Raw genomic sequence first — 17,513 nt, 5'->3', positions numbered from 1 at the left:
AATGGATGTCATTTTTGAGCCCCAAAGAGGCGGGCCATTCTCCATTGAAGTGGGTTTCTTTGATACAGTCTCGGAGATCAAAGAGAAGGTACACAAGTACCATGGTATACCTATAAACAAGCAAACCCTAGTATTTCATGGCCAAGTTCTTCAAGATGATAAAGATGTAGAATATTGTGAAATCCTTCAAAACTCTCGCATTCAACTCCTTGTAACCCCTGAAACCGATCAAAAACCTCAAGTCAATGTTGAACAAACCTCACACTCCAAGAAAGTTCAGCTGCGTATCAAGATTCCATCAAACCAAACGCTTGCCCCTCTTGAAATGGATATGAGCGATACTGTGCTACATCTAAAAGAAAAGATTCATTTGATAGAGCCAGTTCCAGTGAAAAGATTAGTGCTACAATCGAATGGTGTGGAGCTGCAAGATCATCAGTCTTTACATGAATGTGAGTTGAAGTATAATAGTGAGATTAGCGTCAACGTAAAGCCATCACCATCTGGCTCAGGATCAAAAGGGGGCTCTACAGGTCTCAAGAAACTGAGGGTGATTGTTGTGACCAAGTGTGGCACTAAGAAGATTCCTATCGAAGTGAATCCATTGGATAATGTTGGAGAGATTAGAAAAGAGCTGCAAGATTTGCAACAGGAATATCAATTCCATCTTCCACAAGAAGGGTATTTTTTCATACATAAACAGAATGTTATGGACGATGATCGATCGTTTCGGTGGAACCATGTTAAACAGGGCGATACAATTGAGATCTTCAATGGAACTGTAACCAGTGGATCTTAGTATTTCTTGAATTTTCCTGAGGGTAATTTTCCATGACATGTGCTTCAATTTTTCTAGGGTTGTTAACTGTATAAATCAAGCTCAAGCACTGACTTTAGGCTCAGCATCAACATTCTACTCTTTGAACAAGTTATGATCATGTAGTGTCAGTAAATTTCCTTTTCAATGCTTAGATAGCATATATTGCTTTTGTGCTTCGATTTTTAAGACGTAAACCTTTGTGATGAGAAATTACTTTCACACTACTCGATGGTTTGTTCAAGATTATGTTAAAAATTCTTCAGTGTTTTTGGTATATATTTATGGATACTTTCTACCATATTCATACGATGCTTTCTTTAATTTGAGCAATTTCTTTCTTTCTTTCTTTCATTTTTCCAAATTTTTTGGAGAATTTGATCAATATTTCAACTCAATGGCTAATTAAGTTGTTTCCCTTTTGTCATCCGTGTTAAAGTCTCAAAAGATTTTGCAAAATCAAAGAAAGCATCTTCCTTACGTGCACGTTTTGGGATTTAATACATGCTTTTATAACCCATAATTAATTTGTAAAATGTTGAATATTTGGTTGAAATTATGGGTACATATCTTTGATATTATTAATTGGTTGTAAATTTAAATTTATAATTTATTCCATAAAAAAATAAATTGTATCTCTATAAAAGGAATTATTCAGTTTATCATGAAACTCATATATAATTTTTATGTTGAATCCTAAATTTATGTGAAAGAGGAGTATAATTGTGTAATTAATTATTCTATTTTATCATTATTTATTGTGGCCACTAGAAACCGTACATCTTACCTTTTACGAATTTTCATTTTTGTGCGTGGCAGTGCTATTCTCGTATTTTTTTTCAAGGCATGAAAGACAAAGAAAAGAAGGAAGCATGCGCAGCTTACTAATTATTTTATTAGGCTTGCACTAAATTAATAAACTTATTAATCCAATCCAATCCAATAATCTCTATGTATAAACTAATTAATCCAATCCAATCCAATCCAGTAATCTCTTGTTGAGAAAATTCGGAACAACCGGACACCAATTTACCCGGATCAATTCAGCGGAATACAATTACAATTCACAAGTCCCAATTCTTTCCCTCTTTGTGCAGTAAAACAGAATCAAACAATGATGAAAAATAATGCAAATAATCACAAAATCAACACCAAGATTTTTAACGTGGAAAACCCGATGCGGGAAAAACCACGGGACCGTAGTCCACCTAAAAACTTCCACTATCAACAAATAATGGGTTCACAATCATTCTTCCTCAGATTCAACTAAGGGATACAACATATATATCATCAAGAACAACTTATTCTCGGATTACAACAAGATTAAAGGAGAATTATTTGAGAAAAAACTCACAAAACTGACAGCCCCGTTTTCTGTCAAAACGGCCAGCTTCCACACCACCAATCTTCGATCCAACCGTTCAGAATGAAGATCAACGTGTCTACAAGCTTCTGTCAAAATCTCAGCCCGATCCAACGGTGAACGAGCTGGAAATCGAAGAAAGAATGAAGGCTGCTCTGCTGCCTTTTCTTCTCTTTTTCTCTCTTGATTTTCTTCTCCTCTCTTCTCTTTTCAAATCTTGTGCTACAGTACCCGAACCACTTAATTTTAAAGTGGTCAGCTGCCTCTCTTCTCATTAAATGTGGTGGTCCCACTATCACATGGTGTGGGACCATACACAACATCTCTCTCTATATATATAAATGAATTTGACTATTATTTCTTTGAAATATATGGTATTTTGCAGACAGTTAAGGTCAAGATTGTTATTGATGGTAGAAGACACCCTGTGGAAATCCCAGATGATAAATGGTATCTTTGAAATATTAGTGAAATATATGGTATCTTGAAACCGCAACAGAAGAAACATTAGTGAGTGTTCAACATCAGAAGAACCATACAATTGCAGTAAAGCTGGAGACTATGGATCATTTGTTATTTCATTGTTCTAGTTTTGGGCAATTATGGGTAAATTTTTTACATTGATGGAGAGTATCTTGTGCATCCCTTAAATTATAGATTTATTGATTTATAAATATTGTGGATTGGAATTCCAGTTTCTCTTTGATTTTGCATAGACTATCAGTTTGACTAAAGTTTAGGGAATTTAATTTTAGCTCTACTGGAAATGACTTCATTCATGGGTTAAAGTGTAGTGAATCTAATTTTAGCTAAGTTTCTTTCTTATTCCTCCTATATTATTTGTAACGCAAACACTTTATTTTTCTTTAAACGACTTTTAAACTTTTCAGGGGTCATCTTTTAAATACCTATGTTTTTTATTAATACAGTTGATTATTCTAAAAAAACCCATGCAGTTGCTTCTTTCAATCAGGTGAGCTTTAAATCTAACGCATTTGTCATTTTTATAAGAAGACCAAACCTTGAAGGAGGAACCAATCGGGGAATCTATAAGTGGAGTATTGCTAATCTGAATTGTTGCTCCTCGGTAGCCATCGCGGCGGAGGATAAAAACATATCATAGAAAAATGATAACCATCATCTAGTAATTAAAAAAAACTAGAAATTTTAAAATATATATTGATTCCAGAGTTTTAAATAAGGGGTTAATTATATTCAAAGAAAAAACGTGTTACCCTTAGAACATTTTGTTTTATGAAACGTTACCTTTATAATGTGTCTTCCCCTAATTTATCACTTTGTAATCCCAACCATACGAGAGTGGGAAATGTTGAATTTTTTTAGTCTATTTTATATTTGAGTGTAACACAAATTAGAACACAAATTAGATGGAAAAGAAAAGAAAAGGGAAAGTCAAATTGTCAAGTAATTTGACATAATAAAGATAGATTTTATCTTATTAGGGAGAAAAAATCTCTCTAGTATTCTTATTTTCACGAGGAGAGTTAATTCTCTCATCAATGAAAATTAAAACTGAGAGAACATTTTTGGAAGGATATAATCCTTTAAACTCAGATAATAAGTCTAGAGTTTAAGGTGAGAAAAAACCCACCATTACACAGAAAAATCTCCATCAATATTGATATTGAAAGATTGTTAAGGAGTAAAAAATTGTTTTGACTCGTATAGGCAGAACAAATCGTTAGTGGTTTCTTTATTGACACATAAAATAGTTCAGTTTCAATCAACTCCTTATTTCTACTATGAATATATGTTATTCTTGACCAACAAGTAATAAGCACACACTTAAACAATGTCGTACAATTGAAAGTCTTTTTTTTTTTTAATTCCCCTTTTTTTTTCTCTTGGAGAAGCAAATAACACACATCCCTTGACATGTTAATAGAATGATCTTCTGACAGTCAGTTCACAAGTTCTCTACCAAAACAAAAAAGCATCCAAATCATAGTGGAAATATGCTTTAATTAAGAGTTATTGGCATAATCGTACCCGTCAAAAGCTCTTAGCCGACCTAAATCATTCTCTCTGGCAGTACTAGGTCAGAATTAAGCTACCTACACCTGAACTTGAGAAAAAAATAATGGTATGATCTTTCATCGAACTTGATTTTCTTGACTTATGTAGTATTTTCACTTGCTAATTATATAGCTTTATGCCGTGATAAATTCTGGAGTTAACTATGATATAAATGTGTTCTTTGCAGACATTGAAGGTCAAGGTTGTTATTGATGGTACAAGGTTCCCCATAGAACTTCCAAATGATGCAACTGTCCAGGACCTAAAAGAGGCAGTCCATCGTATGTTTCATTTCTATGCCGTGGAGAACCAAGAGTTGCTTTTTAACGGGCTGTTGTTGCTAAATTACATAAAATTAGAAACTTATGAAGTCGTTGATGATTCTGAAATTATCCTCCAAATATTTTTCACTGTTGGAATCATCGGAAAAAACCCTGATGGGCAATACCAGAGGTATGAAGTAAGAGCCCACCGGAGTAATACTGTTCAGGACTTGAAGCTGAAGCTCCATATGTACCATGGTTTGGACATTACCAATATGAGTCTCCAAATGAGGCCTGAATCTTACCTGCAAGATCGTACTTTATTGTGGGCTAATGACATTTCTAGCAGCACTGATATTTATATAGTTCAGGATCAGTAGCATGCAGCTTTTGATGTTTCCTGAATCTTACCTGCAAGATCGTACTTTATTGTGGGCTAATGACATTTCTAGCAGCACTGATATTTATATAGTTCAGGATCAGTAGCATGCAGCTTCTGATGTTTCAAATATACCCAATGGGCTAAATGGGAGTACTGGTGAGTAAAGGAAGGGGATGGCTTCAGGGAAAAATAAAATAGATTTTAGTTTGTAACGATCTCTCTCCATTCTCCTTGTATGGAATTGGATGGATTTAGAGTAAATCAGATCGAATTTGGGAAAAATAAAATAGCATATTTATAATTTGTAAGAATTAGTTTTATCATTATTTCTATTGCAATCTGCCATATATTTATCTCAAAAGAAGCTCCAATATATATATATATATTTCAAAATAATGCTGACAACACATCCTCTACCATGATAAATGACATGGAGTCCATCTAAAATCTTTTATGACCATCAAAGCTAGCTTCAATCCCTAGAAGATTAGGGTTCAAGTTTTCTCACTCTAAAAACCTATATTTCAAATTTTCTTGACTAAAATAATATGAAAGAAAACCATCGTATGTACCTCTCTAACCTTATGTACCTCTCTAACCTCATAACTAACTATAATATATATTTTATTTTTAAAAAATTAAATCAAATCAAATTAAAAAGATTTTTGAACTGTTGAACATCATTAAAAGAAACCATATATATTAAGTTCTCCCGCATTCAAAGACGGCTTGATATTTGTTATACAGGAACTTTCTCTCTTCTTTACACATCGAGAGAAAATGAATGACAAAAAATTAAATTATGAACAGAAGCGTAAAAGCCCAAAGAAGATTGGATATGAACAAAGTGAAACTTTAGGGACAAAATTGAATATTTCTGTGCCCTTTGAACATTGAAAGTGTGAAAAGGGCTTTTTGTGAGATGTCAATTTTGGTCCTTGATCTTTTTATTTTTTCTCAGAACAAAGTTTGGTGACAAAAGTTTTAGCATATTTGATATTATTTTTTTTTCCTGTAACGAATTAGACTTCTATTTTAGACCTCAGCGAGGATATATCTACAAACCAGCAAGCAAGATTGCTACTTAAAGAAAACAAATTAACTGCTAGCTAGAGCCGGCCATGAATATAGCTAAAGAATTTTAACTCAAGTAGCTAGTATTAGTGTTCAATCTTCTTCTTTTTTTTTTTTTAAAGGTTTTGAGTTTAAATATCTTTGTTATTTATATATAGTTTCCTATTATTCTTTTAGTTACATAAAACAGTAAAAACTATATAAAATTTCTAGTAATAAAATTCCAGACAAACCTCAAAAATATCTTCGTTCGAACTATATAGATAGTGTCAATAGTATTATCAAATAATTTCATGCATCAATTTTGTCCTCAAATTTTATATAAATTCTCAATTAAAAACTTTTATATATTTAAAATATTTCCATCCAAATTTTGTTTTTGTTTGTAAGAAACAACATCATTTTCTAGGGAATTTAAGGTTTTCTATTAAGTGATTTTAAAAAAACTTAATTAAAAATAAAATTAATATAAAATATAGTCCGAATGCAAAAATTTTAATAATCATTTTATAATTTGAAGTTTGCTCTTCATTTTTCTTCAAACTCAGTGGATGCCACTACTTGGTCATCTTATCTAGAGGCCTTGTACACTTTCATTTATGGTGCTGTTTTCAGAGTCAATTAAAATCCTTAGCCTGTCTGTTTTACGATTAACGAATATTTTCTTTGGGCATGCTGAGGAAATTACAATGTTGCAATTGGTAAATAGGCAATGAGAAATATGAAAGACCATTTCCATAAAACAGAATGATTTAACTAATAAAATAAAATAAAATAAAATGCAGAGAGGCACATAAACCATGTTGTACAATTGAAAGTAAATAAACACACACATGCCTTGACATGTTAATACAGTGATCTTCTGACAGTCGGTTCACATGCCATCTAGCTAACCAGAAAGGCATCCAAATCATATTGGAAATACGCTTTAATTAAGAGTTATTGGCATAATCATGCCCATCAGAAGCTCATAGCCGACCTCTATCATTCTCTCTAGCAGTGCTAGCTCATCAGAATTTAGCAGCACACATCTGAAATTCAGGACTTCAAAGAAAAAACATGGTATGGTTTTTCATCTAACTTGATTTTCTTGAACTATGCTGTATTTCACCCGCTAATTTTATAGTTTTATGCCATGACAAGTTCTTGAACTAACTATGATACAAAATGTGGTTTTTGGCAGACATTGAAGGTCAGGGTTGTTGTTGATGGCACTACAATGATCCCTATGGAACTTCCTGATGATACAACTGTTAAGGACCTGAAAGAGGCAGTCCATGATATGTTCACCTCTTTTTCTGTAGAGAACCAAGAGCTGCTTTTTAATGGGCTGTTGCTGCAAGATAACACAAAATTAGCATCTTATCGACTCGTTAATGATTCTGAAATTACCCTCCGACTACTTTTCACTATTGTGATCGTTGGGAAAAACCCAGATGGGCAATACCAGAGATACGAAGTAAGAGCCCATCGGAATAATTACGTCGGGGACTTGAAGCTGAAGCTCAGTGAGGCTCATGGTTTGGACATCACCAATATGAGACTCCAGATAGGGCCTGAATCTTACCTGCTAGATCGTACTCTTTTGTGGGCTAATAGAATTTCTAGTGGCACTAGAATTTATATAGCTGAAGAGTAATATGCAGCTTTTGATGTTTCAAATAAAGCCAATGGGCTAGATAGGAGTGGTGAATGAAGGAAGGGGATGAATTCAGGAAAAATAAAATAGCTTTTAGTTTGTAACAATTTCTCTCCATTCTTCTTGTTGGTATTGGATGAATTTAGAATGAATAAGTTTGAATTTGGAAAAAAAATAAAATAGCAATCTAAAACTCACAAGTTTCTTGCTATCGTTATTCATTTCCCTATGCAACTTTTCATGTTCTCTATTAATGAATATTTGTGATGAAATGAAGCTTGCGAATGGGCTAAATTCATGATGGGTATTTGAGATTTGGATAAAACCACAAGACCTCTTTCATCAGACATGAAGCAGGATTCTTTGAATTGATATTTCAGGGGACCAGGCATTGTGTTGAAGATGAAGAGTTTCTTGTGTCATTCTCTAAATTTTTTAGGATGTGTAACAATTAGTTTTACAAATCAAAAATTGTATATTGTGATTTTGAAGAATAAAAATATTGTTTATTTTTATTTTTATTGAATGTCGTTTTATTTCTTTTTCATACTAGAGACAAACAAGTGAGTTCCCAATATTTTGGTAATTACTCTATATTTGTTAAAAAAATAATAAGAAAATGAAAACATATAAAAATTATACTTTGAATTAGCAGCTAAATAATCGACCCTATTCATTTCCCCTACTAACTAGATTGCCATTAACTTATTGATAATCTGATTCTCTTCTAATAAAACCTCGACTATTATTAAAAAAAAAAAAAAAAAAACAACAACACTAAGAGAAAGAGTAACAAACGACGACTCCATGAATGTAAAACAGGGCCAAAATTAAGCTAGACCGGAAACTGTGGCTCAAAGTTTACCTTTATTGACCTTAGTAGTAGCTGATTAAAGTGCCACAAACTGTCATTTGTTCAGGGTCATTTTAGTCATTTCACTTTGTGTTTGTTTTTTCAATTGTTAAGGGGGTAAGGGGGTAGATTTGTACTTTTTTATATAATAAATATTAAAAAAAATAATTGACCGGTGTATTGCACAATTCAGTACCTGAAGGATGGTTGTGGTCAATGTGTGACATCTCAAAACAATTAAATAATGCTTTTTAAAATAGTGTTTGAATCATTTAAGCAACCCCTTTATCCCTATCCAGCACATGTTCTAAATGCATCTTTAGTTTGACACTGACAATCATTTTTACCCTCCTTTATCTCTCATCACTTTTAATATTTAGCTCTTTAAATTTTAAAAGTTGCCCCTTAATTATTATTTTTTTTATATTTGATCACTTTTTTTTGTTTCTAATTTTTTTTCCTCAACCTTGTTTTAAAGTTTTATTTTTACTCAATTTGATTTTTCAATTCTAATTCTTTTATGTGTTTTTTTTTATTCTCATTTGATTGATTTTTCTTTCAATTTCAAAATCAACAAGTTATAGTTGCCCTCTATTTTTATTTTCTAGTTTTGATTTAAGTTCTTTTAATTATTTTTTTATCCTTTTTTTCCCTATAAAATAGGCTTAGTGTTTCATGACCTAATCTATGAATTTGTCGAGTTAACCTAGTTAGCTCAACTTTTATTACCCGAGTTATTGGTTTGTTATATAAACTCAGATTAACTTGAGATAATTTTTTTATTCTTTTTTATTCCATTTCAGTGTTGTGTATTTAATTGACTAAGAATTGAGTTGTATTGTCTTTTCTCTTTTTGAAAAATATTTTTTATAGGTTATCATTGCCAAATTTTATATATTTGGTCTATTTTTTATCATTGTTTTTTTATCATCTAATTAAAATAAAATCAACTTATTTGACCAAGTTAGGTCTATAACTAAGTTGTAAATTTTTTTAATCTTTTTTAAAATTGTTAATTGATATGCTTTATAACTAATTGGTTGGTTATACATAATATTATTATATTCATGTAAATACATATTTATTATTAATAAAGACTTAATATATCTTTAATATTTATATAATATTAAATTGACAACTTTAGAGTAAAGATAAAATTCACGAGACTAAAATACTTTTAAAAAAAAATTATAAGATTGTCATAAGACATATACACTAAAATGACCCGCATGAGAATTTTATATGGAGAGATTACTTATATTTATAAAAAGGCTCACATGATGATTGTATAAGTAATTTTTAAACTTGAGATCACTATGTTATTTTATATAGAGAATGTTATGTTTTAATCCTATTATATGTTATCTTAATTAAGGTAACGAAATGATAGATATTTAATATAATATAAATTATATAAAAGTATTTGAGAGATCAAGAAAGGATTTATAACTCTAGATGAATTAGAAAAAATATTTTATCTATTCTTAAATGGTATTGATTGAGAAATCTTTGGTTAAAATAAAATAAAATTTTAAAAAAAATTAAATCTTATTCAAACAATTAATTACTATTATATATATATAAAAACATGATTTCATGCACCTTTTGCCGGAACAGAAAACTTACATTAAAAGAGTGTGTGATGGGTTTCTGTTCATAGATACATACACATGTATAAACGGCCCATGGGAGATAGATTTGATTTGCATGAACTAGTAGACACTTGTTTCATATTCATTTCATGTTGTCTAGCACAGAAAACAGAATTCCACACACCTTTTGCCAGAACAAGAAAAGCATCAATACCAAATCCAAAACTACCAATATATCTGATTGATTGCATGATCAGACTTTAATTAACAACCAAAATATATTATACTGCTTACTAATTCTCTCCACATATTAGCTCAGAGTTGATTAAGTGGCATACAGTTTCTCAACATTTAATCCGGTACTATAACCAACCATGGTAAGACTTTAATTCATTACTATTTTCCTACAACAGCGTATCAGTTTCTCGTTTTCTTATCCATATTTATGCTCCATAACTAATTTTAAAGTAACTAAAATGATTAACTCAAACTGGCCTTTTCACAGCCCATGAACGTCAGCGTTATTTATGGTCACCAAATCTTTCATGTGGCCCTCAGAGACGATAGCACCGTCCTTAACCTCAAACGTCTCCTTGGCCGAGAGCTTGACTTGCCAGTGGAGAATCAACAGCTAGATTATGGTGACATTATTATGTCTAATCACACTCCATTGCTAGCTTATCAAATCGATCCCCACGAATTGATCCTCCTCCGAGATTTGTATGAAATATTTTTCGAAGCAGGCTCAACAGATGGGCATGGGATCCGACGGTTTAGACTGCTAGTCCATCAGAATAATAAGTTGAGGGAGTTGAAGAATATGCTTCACTTACATCATGGTTTTGCCATTAGGGATAATATGACACTAAGAGTAGAGAGCCCTTTCGGTCCTATTTACGCTAATGATGATCATCGAGATATTTACGAGTATCAAATTTTCACTGGCACTGTCATACGTATACTACAATAATGTACCATGGTTTTGGCATAGGAGAGGAAATTAAAATAATATATATGGTATGTCTAGGAAGAATAAATAAAACGAGATGAATTAATGCAATAAAATTAGTTTAATCTTTTTCCTTTTCTGGTTGTTTTAAGATCCTTAATCCTAATTTCCTACACATATCTCCTATGTCTAGACCATATCGAAGGATCGTGATCAATAAGAACCAAAATTGTTTTAAATCAGTGATCAATAACATATCTCCGATAAGATTGCCAAATTAGTGACCAACGAGTCATTCATTTTACAAACACATATAGGAGGCCTAATAGCCGAGTGTATATAATAAATCTTTGCTCTAAAATAATTTTACGACGAAATTCTATTCAAAATAAAAAGGTACAAGAGACATGTTACATTTGTTTTATTGTCTTTATCTTTTTTTGTCTTAGGATATTAACTAAGATTCTATTTGTTCGCTAGCAAATAATTATTTTTTAAAAATAGTTTTCATGAAAAATAAATTCTTAGAAAGTAAAAATCAAATTTTAAAGAAAGAAATTAAAAAAATAAAAATAAAATATATAACAATTAAAAAAATTCAGAATTAAATTTGATATAATTAATAAATAATAAAATACATTTTTTAATTTTTTTCAATTTTTCAAAAATGTTTTTCGGCTAAAATAAAATGAAAATATTTTTATGAAAATCAAATTAGATTTTTCTTTAATTAAAAAGTATTTTACATTAATTGATTTTTCTAATAATAAACTGAAAATTTTAAAAAGTGATTTACAATAAATTACTTTTCACAAAATAACCAATTTGCAAGGCGTAAATGTTATTTGAAAAATAACTTACCCTTATGTTAGATAGACCGGTTCAACTCGATCTGATCATCAATTTTGCTGAGTTTAAACTGATTCCTTCTAAAGTTCATCATATCAATTATCTAAATGATCTAATTGAGAACCGTACTAGTTTGATGTCGATTTATCAATTTAGTGGTCGTCTAGTCTGATTCTAACAGCAGTAGTTGCCCATGACAGGGAGTGCTTAAAACTAAAGGCTCACATCAGAAGCTTAAAAAATGTACAAATTAGGGAAGCCCATAACTAGCCAACAGTCCGTTGTGCTAAGTATAGGGTTAATCCTGCCCTGTGACTATGATTTCATAGAGCATCCTCTATATCCTCTCTTATTCTTGTTTTTTTTTTTTTTAAGTGGTCAATCGCATAGGTGTGATGCTTCCCTCATGGAATTTATTTACATATAAGTTATTTGGCAATCACAATTTGCATATATTTGTACTTTTTTTTTACCAGAACAGAGGAGCATTCAAACCAAACCGAAACTACCCTAGCATCCTCACGGCATGATCACTACACGTTATAAGAAAAATAACTTATTGTAATCCTCACTGCGTACGTATTATCTCAAAATTAAGCGGCATACATTAATCTCAAGTTTTCGGGAGCTAAAACCAGCTTACAAGGTGAGTCGATTCAATTTCTTGTTGTCGAATGCATCTAATTCACTGGCTTATTCTACCACGTATTATATTTCATGATAAATTTTAAACTAATATTTACAGTCTTAATATCTTAGGTAGATCGTCATGCAGGTCAAGATTAGATTCAATGAAGTCTTTGATATGCAGGTTAATGGCAATGCAACCGTCAGGGACCTAAAAACTCAAATTCGGCAAACTCTAGGGCTCTCGTGCCCAGAATTACTGTATAATAGGGTGAAACTGGAGGACCATAACACGTTGTATGCTTACAATATTGTTAATGATTCTTGCATCCTTGTCCGAGAGATGTTCATAATCATATGCTGGGTTCGAGAAAGTAATGCTGGGGTAACCCATAGACGCCCCTTTCCCCTTGTGGTTCATGGGCATAATACATTCGGGGAATTGAAGTGGATGCTCCGAACGGCATTTGACATTGACATGACAACTAAGAAATTCATTTTGTTTGAAATCCCTGATTTTGAACCTCCCGATAGCAGTCCCCTCTTCCATGCAGGCTTTGGTGCTCGCTGTTCTGTCAATGTTGTGGACAAATAAGAAGCTGATAGGAAAAATATGAGGCACAAGAGTATAATAAGTAATCATGTGTCACTAGTTAGGAGGAAGAAAGAGCACCAGCAGCATGGATGCATGCTTGTGCCTTGTCTTTCTTATTGAATGCAATAAAATAAGTTAGTTTTTCAATAATAAAATAAATAATTACTTTTGTACTCTTATTGATTTCCTTTTTTTTTTTAATTTAAACTAAAAAAGTCAATAACCTTAAGTATCAACTTAAAAAGCTCGGATCAACCTTATCAGTGTGATTCTTGTCAAAACAACATCAACATTTTTTAGAATTAAGATGTATGTTTAAATTGAACGAAGTGCTTCCTATTTATGAAAATATTTCTGGCCTAAAAAATAAAATAAAAAAATTAAATTTTTATGGTGGTTGGAATATTTTGTTTATGATGGTTGGATCTCTGTCATCAATAAATATGATCAATGATCAATGGGTTATGGCCTATAGGTAGTACGAGGAAGTGCTTAATACTTACAAGAGAAGCCCAATGTAGGCATAATATCTCAAGGGCAAAAAAATAAAATAAAAATCGAAGTTAATAATTAATTTTTATTAAATAAATAATAATTATGAGATTTATATATATAATTGTTTAATTATTAAAATTTTAATATTATATCAAAAAATTATTTTAACTTAATAATTTAAATTGTTAGATAAACTTTTAAGGTATGATTTATTTTATTTTATAATAAAAATTACTAAAAAATTAGATTTTAAAATCAGATATCTAGGATCACTCATTCACTAATTGAATTGATTAGTTTGGTCCAATAATATTGGTTGCTTCAGCTGGGGCACCACATGGCTTAAGTGCCTGTTTGGGCACGCTTCAGTTTCAACTTCTGTTTCTGTTCTTGTTTCTCGGAGCTCACGTTAAAAGCAGAAATAAAAGTATTAAAATAATGTTTAGGCCTAACTAAAAGCAGAAACAAAATCATACCAGGACATACACTTATCATTTTATACCATGTTTATTTTTTTTTAAATAGTTTTTAAAAAATTATTTTTTAAATTTTTTTGTGTTTATTTATTATTAGAAAAGTTAGTCAATAAAAAATATTTTCCGGTCAAACAGAAAACACTTTCCGGTCAACAAAAAACACTTTCTAGTCAATGAAAAATGCTTTTCAATCAAAAAAATTTGACTTGGTTTTCAAAAAAATGTTGTCCTTTTTAACTGTGTTTGTTTTTCGAAAAGTGGTTTCCAGGAAAACACTTTCCAAACTTTCTTGTGTTTGTTTTTTAGAAAGTGGTTTCTGGAAAATCATTTTCTAAACTTTTTTGTGTTTGTTTACTGTTAGGAAAGTTAGTAAATGGAAAATACTTTCCAGTTAAAGGAAAATTTAGCTTGATTTTTAGAAAAGTGTTTTCCTGAAAAATTTGGAAGGAAAACACTTTACGGAAGTTGTGAAAAATTTAAAAATTTCATTATTTGCTGATTATATCAAATTTGATCTTCAAACTTTTGATTGTTATATATATTTTGTTTTGAATATTTATTTTCAATTTTATTTCTTAAAATTTATTTTTTATATTAACTTTAGTCCTCATTTTTATAATTGTTATTTTCTTTTCTCCTATTATTTTTTTATTGAGTTTTTTTCTATCAAATTTAGTTCTCGTTCTTTTGATTGTTACTTATTTTATTTGAAATACTTTATGAAATATTAATTATTATTTTAATTTCTTCATCTATTTTTTAAGATTTGATCTTTATTATTTTGATTATTATTATTTTTTTGAGATAATTTATGAAATTATTTTTTTAAATTTCATTATTATTCAACTTTTTAATTTGTAAGATTTATTCCTCATTATTTTAATAAACTTGAGAAAATTAAAAGATTAATAAATTATTTTCCAGTTTATTTTTCATAATATAACCAAATATTGGAAAGTGTTTTCCAGTTCATTTTCTATAACACTACCAAACATTGAAAAATACTTTACTTTCCAAAAATTCATTTTTCTCAGAATTCACTTTTTTGGAATTCACTTTCGCTAGAATTCACTTTAAAAAAAAAATAACTATACTGGCCCATGATTATGAGTCTATCTCTTCTCGCCCTAAGTTCCATGAGTGGGTGATGCTTCCCTCATGGAATTTATTTAATTATAAGTTATTCAACAATCATAATCTGCATATTTTTTTACCAGAACAGAAAAGCATTCAAATCAAACCGAAACTACCCTGGCATCCTCATGGCATGATCTTTACAGTTTATAAGAAAATAACTCATTGTAATTCTCTCTGTGGAAGTATTATCTCAAAACTAGGTGGCATGCACTAATATCAAATTCTCAGCAGCTAAAACTACCTAAGGTGACTCGATTCATTTTCTTACTATTTAATGCATCTAATTTACTTGCTTAATCAGCCGTTCATTTTACTTCATGATATTTTTTAAGCTGATCTATATTTACAATGTTTAAATGTGTTAATATCCATGGCAGATCATCATGCAGGTCAAGATTGAATTCGATGGGGTTTTTAATATGCAGGTTGATGATCTTGCAACTGTTGGGGACCTGAAAAATCAAATTCGGCAAACTCTAGGGCTCATGCAGCCACGGTTGATGTACAATGGTTTCATACTGGAGGATAACACCATATTATATAACTATCAAATTCCTAATAACACTATTATCGTTGTCCAAGACATGTTTTCAATTGTTTGCTGGGTTTCAGATACTAAAGATGAAGTAACCTTAAAGGCTCCCTATAACCTCTTGGTTCATAGGAATAATACATTTGGGGATTTGAAGTGGCTGCTCCGCACGGGATATGAAATTGACATGTCAAATAGGAAATTATTTTTGAAGGGGGGTAATCCTAACACCCCTCCCTTTGAACCTCCGGATAGTTTTACCCTCCATTGTTTAAAAGTTGAAGCTGGCTGTGCTATCAATGTTGTAGAAATATGAGTGGTTCTGAGGTGAATTTATGATATATATCATAGGAGAAATAAAAAAGTTCAATAGTATTACTAGTTAGTAGGAATAATACGCGCCAGCAGCATGGATGCATGCGTTTGCCTTGTCTTTCTTGTTGAATGCAATAAAATAAGCTAGTTTACCATCTCGGTTTGATATGAAACAAGAAAAGTAATTGTACTTAAACCTACTTAGGCCGGCCAATTAGGCTGAGCTTCCACCAAGTTTGAACACTAATTTGTTGGAAGGAGGTTACGTGTGTTTGTTCAATTGAATCTTTGTGTGAATCCAATACAATAGGAACAATGTAACAAAGGTTTTCCAATATTAAAATAAATAAGAACTTTATTACTCTTATTCTTTCCCTTCTTTTCTTTTTACTAATTTAAATCCAAACGTTGGACAACCTTCATGAGATTTTAAAATTGCACCGCAGGTTTGACAGTGTGTGAAGCATGATTAACCTGAGGTCGCCCTACAATGATAAACTATGACTGTAGTGTGATTCGTGTCAAAATAACGTCAATATTATTTAGAATTAAGATCTATGTTTAATTTGAAAGAAGTGCTTGATAGGTGCAAATATACCTTCGCCTGAAAATAAAATAAAATTTTAATGGATTTCGAATAGTTTTAATTATAATCTAAAGTGGGTAGGGGTGAATACTATTTAGTTACACGGTTCAACCCTTTATGTGTTTACTGTAAATGCATTGTATACTATAATTTTTATAAGTTATGCTACAAATTCTTAAAAAAATACGTGAAGTGCATATTATGCAGTCATACTATTCACCTTTTCATGTTTTATTATAAATGATATTGTTTATTATTTTTTAGATTTGTTATAAATTTAAGTAGGAAAACAATATTAAACCTAGTTGGATTCATAGTCTTAGTTAACTCTAAATAAACTAATGTGTATAAGGTAAACATTATGTAGAAGCATTATTCATCCCTTCAGTTTTATTGTTGTTCATTATTTGTTTTTAAGGTTTTGCTATAAGAGAAAAATATATAAGAGAAATACTATACGATTATACTATTTACCTCTTCATGTTTTACCATGAGTGACACTGTTCACTTTTTTTATATTTACTATAAAATTAAGGGGGGGAAATATTAAACCTAATTGGGTTTATATCCTATAAGTTTTATTATGGACAATAATATTTACTTTTTTTGGTTTGTCTAAGATTTGCTATAATTTGAATGGAAAAAATATCGAATACAATTGAGTTTATAATTTGATTTATGAGTTTTTTTTTTAATGTTGAATATCAATTTAAAAGAAAAAATTATTGAACTAGATTGAATTCATGGTTCAAGATACGAGTTTAACGAGTTAAGCCATAACAACCGAACAATTATTTTTTCTTTTATATTGCTTTTTTTACTTTTTTTACTGGTATCTTTTTTATATATCTTTTTTAAATCATTTTTAAAATTATGTTACAATTAATATCTCATCTATGATTTTTTTTCCCACTTATTTAACATTTTTTTGG

At 30.6% G+C, this 17,513-nt stretch overlaps 1 protein-coding gene across 1 annotated transcript; it reads left to right on the top strand.

Annotated features, from left to right (window-relative positions):
• Nucleotide 1: 1 nt before the first annotated feature.
• LOC105115090 (uncharacterized) lies at nucleotides 2-799 on the top strand. The gene has a single exon (XM_011011876.1). It carries the CDS (start codon nucleotides 2-4, stop codon nucleotides 797-799), a length of 798 nt encoding a protein of 265 aa, XP_011010178.1.
• The last annotated feature ends 16,714 nt before the right edge of the window (nucleotides 800-17,513 follow it).

The sequence above is a fragment of the Populus euphratica genome, unplaced genomic scaffold, assembly GCF_000495115.2.
Source record: "Populus euphratica unplaced genomic scaffold, PopEup_1.0 scaffold631.1, whole genome shotgun sequence".
Classification (NCBI taxonomy): domain Eukaryota; kingdom Viridiplantae; phylum Streptophyta; class Magnoliopsida; order Malpighiales; family Salicaceae; genus Populus; species Populus euphratica.
Note: the sequence above shows the minus strand (reverse complement) of the source record. Positions and strands in the feature narration are given on the sequence as shown.